The sequence below is a fragment of the Acanthisitta chloris genome, unplaced genomic scaffold (genome assembly GCF_000695815.1).
Source record: "Acanthisitta chloris isolate BGI_N310 unplaced genomic scaffold, ASM69581v1 scaffold19898, whole genome shotgun sequence".
In the NCBI taxonomy this organism is placed as follows: Eukaryota; Metazoa; Chordata; class Aves; order Passeriformes; family Acanthisittidae; genus Acanthisitta; species Acanthisitta chloris.
This window is the reverse complement of record NW_008687379.1, coordinates 29,386-37,635: the sequence shown is the minus strand read 5'-3', so window position 1 is coordinate 37,635 and position 8,250 is coordinate 29,386. Positions and strand designations below refer to the sequence as shown.

General features: G+C 40.4%; 1 protein-coding gene across 1 annotated transcript in view; it reads right to left on the bottom strand.

Annotated features, from left to right (window-relative positions):
- Positions 1 to 7,058: 7,058 nt before the first annotated feature.
- Positions 7,059 to 8,250, bottom strand: part of LOC103807796 (egl nine homolog 1) — a 5,973-nt gene continuing 4,781 nt past the window's right edge. Inside the window, exon 4 of the mRNA XM_009080543.1 lies at positions 7,059 to 7,584. Coding sequence (XP_009078791.1) covers positions 7,520 to 7,584 — 65 coding nt within the window. The 3' untranslated portion in view covers positions 7,059 to 7,519. The remainder of the gene's footprint in view (positions 7,585 to 8,250) is intronic.

Here is an 8,250-nt window from a genome sequence, read left to right as displayed (position 1 = left end):
GTACAACCCTGACATCTCTGCCAAAAGAGGAGGAGCACCCTCAGCAATTCAAGGTCAGCTGGCCTCCCCGAGACGGTCAGCAGCTTGGCACACTGAGCTTTTGTCAGGCAGCACCAACTCGGGGCAGGTAGCAGCAGCAGCCAGAGGCTACACTGCTGGCCATGACTTGGTAGCCACTCTTCTCGGGGCATTTTTCCAACAGTCAGCCAAGAACTTGGGTAGCAGCTGACCACCTGCAAAGGCAGGCACCAGGCCGTGGCCAGCCACCATCTCACAGAAAATAAACCTAAACCTTTCGCTCAGCCAAGCACGCTAGAAGTTAGGTGCAGAGCAGAAGAGCCTGCAGCTCAGCTGGCAGCAGGTGGGACCACTCCCCCTGCTCCTCCATCCCTGCACCAGGGGATGTTTAGTCCCAGATAAGGCCGAGTATCTAAACAAGAGCTTACGCCATCCTAATCAACTGCAACAAAAAGCCTCCCGGCCAAAATACACATCCTTTGATTGCTACAGGTTACGGTAACTCGCTGTCCCTTCCAGCAGGAGCCCGAAGCGCCTGTGCAGCTCTCTCGGCCCGGTCAGAGCCGCGGGCAGCGCCGCTCCCCCCGCTCCCCTGCGCTGCTCCGAGCCTGGGGTTTACCGTGTTGTACGTGCCCTCCCTCCTCATGCCATTGCATAACCCTGCGTGGTTGCAAAGCTCCAGGAACTCTGAGCTACCTACAGTCACTTCCTACTGTGCTATTTTAAATAAACCTAAAATGTTCTCTTAGTGCAGGTGGGGGGAAAAAAAGTAATCAAAGAGGTTTAGAAATTGCTGCCTACACCCATTCAAGGGTTCTTCTAGATATAACAAATATTTAGGACTGAAGAGTTAACTTCCAACAGTTTCTGCTTGTTCATTAAAATATGACTGTGCAGAACACGTGCCCAGCACCACGTTACTTATTATTATGTTGTGACTGGGGAAGGGGAAGTGAAGGGAAAATAAATATGCCAAATGTGACAGCTCAGACCTCGCTCTTTGCTATCGGGAACAGCATCAACTGGACTCTAATCTCAGAAAACAGATTGTTATTATCCATGGGCCTTTGGCAAACATAGTGGTGTCCACAATCACATTTTCCCTGAAGAAATATACTCTCCTTGATGTCCAAAGATGTTGCCAAGTGCTCAAATAAAAACAGTTCTTCTGAAATATCTTTCAGTTCCAGTAACTCCTAGTACAGCACTCATCAACGGCCAAGATTGCACTTTTCAGTTCTAAGGGTGGTGGCATTTAGTTTGGATGGGTTTTTTTAAGGCATTCACACTGCATGAAAAACTTCTCAGTATTGCAACAGCAATTAATCGAACTCCAAAATTCTAGTTTCCTTCTGTTTCTTAGAACTGTTCTGCTACAGTGCAATCTATATTAATAGATTTATAAAACTTGTTTACATACAATAATGTAAGCAAGACACATTTACAACCAAGGTGACATGCCTTAATATAGTTTTGCTAATTTTTTTGCTTGACTTTTTGGTTGACACTTGCTATTTTTAGGTAGTGTAATACCAGCTCACCACCCAATACACTATTCAGGTACTAGGCTTTTCATTTGTGAGATGGAGCCAAATCTCTACATTTTATTTTGGATTAATCCTTTATTTAAAAGTAAAAATAAAATTGAACCACATTAGCACTTGAAACAAACCCAGGAGAGGAACTGGTTTCACTCTGGCAAACCACACTGACACACACACAAAAGGCCCACAAGGAGCATGGAATCCACATGGTGAATATTCAGAGATGAGATTTTACATCCCAGCTCCAGCAGCATTTGAAACAAATAATGGATTTCAGTTCAGACACTGCCCTGAAGCAGTGTGCTTTGTATCACAACCTGCCTGTGTGCAATACTGGCATGTTGTTAGCCCATCTGTGTGTTTTACAGCTCTCCCCACTCTGATGTGAGGCATGCCCTGTAAACTTTTAGCCATGTGAAGATGCTAGTTACTGGGCTTATAAGCTAAATGAGCCAGTGACCTCTTCCAGCATTTATCACCATGTTACATAAAAGTAGTTACAGAAGAACCCATAAACTACTGCCAATAGAAGTTTAATCCCAAGCTGCACATTTAGTAAGGGGAAAATGTCCCAGAAGTCCAACAACTTACAATTGGAATGCAAAGGAAACTAACTACGAGTTCAAGTAAAGTTACAAACCTCACATCTTCAGACATAAAAATGAGCTCTTTTGCAACACACATCCATGAAGAGAAAGGATGGATGGGATGCATCAACAACTGCCTTTCCTGAGGCAAACACACTGTGTATTCTTTCTCCTCCCATTTAATGTTCCTCCAGAAGCAGACACCTATAGCATATTTTTCAACTGACATGTCCAGTATTCCTCATACCAAACCCCCCCACACACATTTTGTCTTGGTCTCATGCATCCGTCTCTTCCCATCCTACTTGACCATTTCTATTCAACCCATTTCTTCCTCCCTGTCCTGCTAAGGCCTAGAGTCAATTCCCAATGTGTTGGCAATTTGCATCTCATCTGTCCCTTCTGCCTTTAGAGCCAACTCGTTTGGGAGCTATGGGCCTTTTATTTCTTAGTCAGGGATAAATGTGGTGTATATTCACTCAGCTTCAAAGCTATTAGGAAAAGCTTGATGAAACTCAGTAAGTGATAGCAAAAGTCAACAGAGCAAATTCTCTGGAACTGGTTTTGTCTGGTAGGAGACAGGACCTTGAAACCTGCTTCCGTCAGCTACTATCCACCCCCAACAGACAGGGTCAAGCCCTGATGCAGCAGATGTTCCAGAGTGAACACAGCTCACTCCTGCACAGACTCCAATGCATTTGCAGTAATTACTTACGTTCAAGCTTTACTTTACATCTGAAAACAGAAAAAGTTGAGAGAGTATTTTATACGAAAGTTGATGATGGGAAACCCAGAGATCCATACCTATCCCCCCTCCCCCACAAAAAGCAGATGAGATCCAAATCCAGCTAGGTCCCATCCATTTCTTCAAAGTCTTTGCTGCTCAGTACTCATAGAGTACTGAGGAGAGGCTGAGGGAGCTGGGATTATTTAGCCTGGAGGAGGCTCAGGGGAGACCTTATCACCCTCTACCACTACCTGAAAGGAGGCTGGAGTCAGGTGGGGGTTGGTCTCTTCTCACAGGCAACCAGCAGTAGGACAAGAGGGCACAGACTCAAGCTCTGCCAGGGAAGGTTTAGCTTGGATATTAGGAAGAGATTTTTTTACAGAGAGAGTTATCAGGCATTGGAATGGGCTGCCCGGGGAGGTGGTGGATTCACCATCCCTGGTGAGATGAGACTGGATGTGTCACTTAGTGCCATGGTCTAGTAACCACAGTAGGGTTGGACTTGATGATCTTGGAGGTCAGTCTCTTTCAACCCAGCTGATTCTAATAAAGAAAAAAAAATCCCACTAGGCATTTGCAAGTGCATGCAGTTTTCTGCATGCCTGCAGGCAACGTACATGTGCTAGACTCACAGAGTTTTGAGACTTTGAGTTTGCTATTGTCACTTAACATTCTCCCCTCTTCCTCAGAGCATTCAGCGTGCACAGAAATGGTACTTTTCAGATTATACCTATCAGTGTGACAGAGATGTGATCTTTCCACTCCTGACCCTAAAAGTGGTCAGCATGGCCAGCTGTGTTACATACGATGCAGGCTGTCAGCTTAGCTTCCTCTCAGATTTGCAAGCAACTCTCTTTTCAGAAACACCCAAGAGAAACAATCTTTGCCTGGTACAGCATTTGACTTCACTATGGAAAACAATCCCCCTGCATATCGTGCTCAACAACATGAGAATTAAAAAGAAGCCAAAAGAGGTCTACACAGGATGGTTGCCAAGTGCTAGAAAGGCTTCTTCCTTGTTCAGTGTAAAACAAAGATGGGGAAGAGGCTACTTGAAGAGAACAGGTAAGAAGTTATACAGCAATGAAGTATGGAAAAAGCTTCAAAGCCCTTTGGGATCAGCTTAGTGCTACTGCACTTAGGTTTCAGCCTAACACACTGTCAAAAAACCATCACCTTGGAGCAGAATTGAGCACAACTGATACCCAAGTGCCATGAAATGTGCACTAAGGCTGGAGACTCATCTTGAGAACCAGGTAACTCTCCCTGAACTAGAAGACAGACAAGTACATGCAGGTGGGTTTCACAGGACTTAGTGATGGCCAAAGCACAGCCAGGCAGATGTTTCCTTGATTACCTTACAGTCCTTACAAAGATCATCAAAAAGTGGAGGGAAATTGTGTGGTATCACATACAGGTTTGCATCTGTAGACCCTACTATTCTGTCATCTTTGAAGGGCACATAATTCATTGGGAGCCATGTAAAACTGAGGAGCTCCCATTTAACCTTACAAATCCTGTTGGAAGAGACTTTGATTTTGCACCTCACATACCTGCTAAAAGCAGTAAAAAAACTAGAGCTGCCTCTGTGCCCATCATTACTCTTCAGAAAGCCTAAACATGGTCCTCTTTTTGAGGGAGGAAATTGTCAGGACAATGATCACCACACCCAGACAACTGTATGTGATCAAAAGAAAAAAAAGCCCAGAGCCTTCTCCAGAGCAGAAATAGGTCTGATTAAAAAAAACCAAAACCAAACCCCAAAGCCAAGAAATAACAACAACAACAAAAGACCAACTTCAAACCACACCAAACCATTCCCAACCAAAATACCCACAACAAAATACCTCCCCCAACCAAAAATCCACATACACCCTTTATCAGGGGGCATTTATAAATTAGTTGCTACAGAGTAGTTTTTAAAGTTACAATGATTACAAATAAACACATAGTTTTCAAGAACCTTTATACATCATCTTTTTTTAATTAGATTAGCTTTACAAGCAACTTGAGAGCTCTTTCATAATGAACACTGCTTTTGAATTACACAACTTTATAGGCAACCTGTAAATGAATCCTGAATTTCTTTGCCTGCTATAGATAAAGGTCTCATATTTCACAGCCAGCTAACATCATGAATAAAAATAGCATTATGAAGCTTTATTTTTAACCAGGACTAGACACATACAGATCATAAGACAGTTTAAAAAATAGTTTTAAAACAAGGACCTGCTTGGTGATGCTCAAGACTGAATATTCAACCAACATGAAATGAACAGTTTCTAAAGGACATGGAAGAAATGGCTGACCTGATTTGTTGACCCTGTTGTAATGACTTACATGGAGTGAAAAATTAAGCACTTTTTAAACCTGTCTGGCAAGCACAAACCTACAGTGTGATTAGAATTTGATACGCTGTTTAACTGCAGCAGTTTGAATTACAGAGGGACTGAAATGAGTTTAAAGGCTTTTGCTTACATTTCTAAAACAAAAACAAACAAACCTCTGTTAAAGTAGTTCTAAAGAAGATGAAGTAGAAGAGGTGACTTTTTTTTTGCTTGTTTCATTGGTAGCCTAAATGCACTGCAGACCAGACAGTAATGAAGATTTGCACTCCTTGGCCAGGTTGGCAGAGGCACTTACAGTAAAGGTATCCTGTCTGTTTTTCTGGGAACAAGAGAGGAAAAAGGAAGAGAACTGTACAGGGCAAGAACTTACTAAAAAAAAGGAAAAGCAAAATCAGGACAAAACTGGGATTTCTGTTGGTTCTCCTAAATGATATACCAATACTGATTTTTTTTTCCCCTTTTCTGTCAGTTTGTTACTAAACAATTAGCTTTTTCATGTTTTACATGAACAATAGTAATGTTTTTAATAAAAAATTACTGAGCTTTCCATAGAAAAGGTCTCTAATTGAATACAAACTATACAGATGCTAAAATTGTCACAAGTTGTAATATATACAGAAATATTTCTGTACACTCACATTGTTTTGGCTAAGTAAGGAAACAAGGGACAGATAGAAAACTGCAGTGGGTAAGTTGATCAACCCCCAAACTCCTGTCAATATGAATGCTGTCTCTGATAGGTTTGCTTTTGTTTTCTCAAGCTTTTAAAGCTCAGGAAAAAAAAAACTAAAGGAAAGAAGAAGAAAAAAATAAATCAGTGTCTAAAGCATCCATTTCTTAAAAATAAGAATATCAAAGTTTCTGCACATCTCGCTTGATTCTGTGATGACCCCTCTCCTTGATAAAATGAAAACAATGTAAAAGAAAGTAAATGTTTTCTTACGAAATATATATCTCAGTGTTGATCAATGGACAGTGCCTTTTTGGGGAAATCCTTCAGCACAGTGAAAACTTAAAGATGTATTGCACAAGGAGCCTACAGAGTGATGCACTTCAGCTTCAATGTGCTGACCATCTCCTTGATACTATATAATAGATCAAGGTGCCAACTTACAGACTGCATGGGACACCAACATTTGAAAAGGAAATTAAAAAAAGTTGATTTTGGATATTCTATTAACTTATATACAAAGGAAAGGGGGGTGGCAAGTATTTTTTAGAAAAGGGAGAAAGTTCAAAAATTTCTGTCAAGTAAGTAAGGAGGTTCTGGGTACCTCTAATAGCCTAGGAAAGCCCTTGTGTATTCTTGTAACTTGATGGCATTTACCAGGTCCCCAAAGCCAATGACAGCAACCAATAGTGTCAAGTTCACTTAGTGCCAGTCACTTCAAAAATGAAAAAAAACAACCAAACATCCCCCCAACCCCAGGAAAAAAAACCACAATGTAGCTCTTACAGCCAGAAAAATAAAAAAAAAAAAAAAAAAGAGACAGAAACTTCCCCTCTGTGGATTCAACATAGAAAACCACAAACAATGTTACCAATAGCGAGATACTGATTTGCTTCTGTTAATAAGGTTCAAGAGAACATAGTCAAAAAAAACAATACAGCAGCAATCTTTAAAAGTTAAGATTAGTGTGAGATATGATATAAAACAATCAGGTTTTTTAGCTGGTAATTAAAGTGCTCCTTTTCTGACTTAAGGTGTAAAGAAAATCAAAGTGATTATCAGTTACTGGCAACCCTTACATTAAATTAGGTCTTTTATGGCAGAGGAGAACAGTATGAACAGTTTTACAAAAATAGATCCATGTTATTTTGGAGAATACTGTGATTTTTTTCCTTTTTTTTTTTCAGTTTTTCTTTTTTTTTTAAGACTCAATTTTGATAAACTGTACCTGGTCATACAAAAATTACCCAAAATTCAAACTTTTACCATATAAAAAAACGGAGTGTTGAAATGGATTCAGCTGGATGACAGGTCTGGCAAAATATAAGGATGGACAAATTCTATGTAGGGCACTTATTTATGTCCAGATGCATATGCTGTTTCTTACTGATTGCTTATCTTCTTCACATAAGCAGTCACAGGCCTGGAGTCACAATCACACAGTACAATGCTTCAGCAGTCAAAGAACCTTCTATTTGATGCAACATTGAAACACTGTTTGCTTCTTTATTAAGATGTTGGTTTGTTGTTGATTTTCCTTTATCTTGTTATTCACATTCAAAAGTTAATAGATAGCATCAAGATTTATCAGGGAGAATAGCAAGGGGAGTTGCTAAATCAAAGGCTTATAAAACGTCTTTCCCAACTGAGTCAGAAGGTTTATTAAGTTCAACCCTCACACCTTTTTCACCTGCAGAAACAGGAAAAGGAAAGTGGTATTATTTTTCAGCAATTAACAAAGTACAGTCTGTACAATTGCTACATCACTTTCTGGATTAGCTTTAAGAGAGTACTTCAAAGATGGTCTAGTACATATGATCTGGCAAGACAGGTATCTTTGCATACATGCTCTGTACCCTGTGCTGAGTGAAGTTAATGAGCCATGGTTACTCTTCACCTCTGAAAGCAGGCACAGGTTTGGCTGCTCAGATAGAAAACCATATGCTTCACATCATGCGTGCAGTTCTGAAGCCCTTATAAAGCTTTAAGAACAGCCAACTGAAAATCTGAGGATACTGTCCATTATTCCATATCCGAATATCCAGAGTTTCTGGGTATTTACCTTTGTAAAAAAATCTGAGGGATTTTTAAAATGCAACATTCCAATTGACTTGCTGCTAAAAAAATAAATGAACCAAACCCACTGATCAACCCACACCTCTTCTGTCCTTTTTCCTAAAACTTGACCTATTCAGGTACCCCCAAATAAAGTCTGACTATCAAAACATTAACAGACATGATATCCCATATGCAAGAAAAACACATGTTCCGCATGGCTTTAGTTAGACTGACACTAAGCCAAAAAATGAAGAGCTTTCTATTTCATGACCTTTTATTCTGATTTTATATAGTGTTG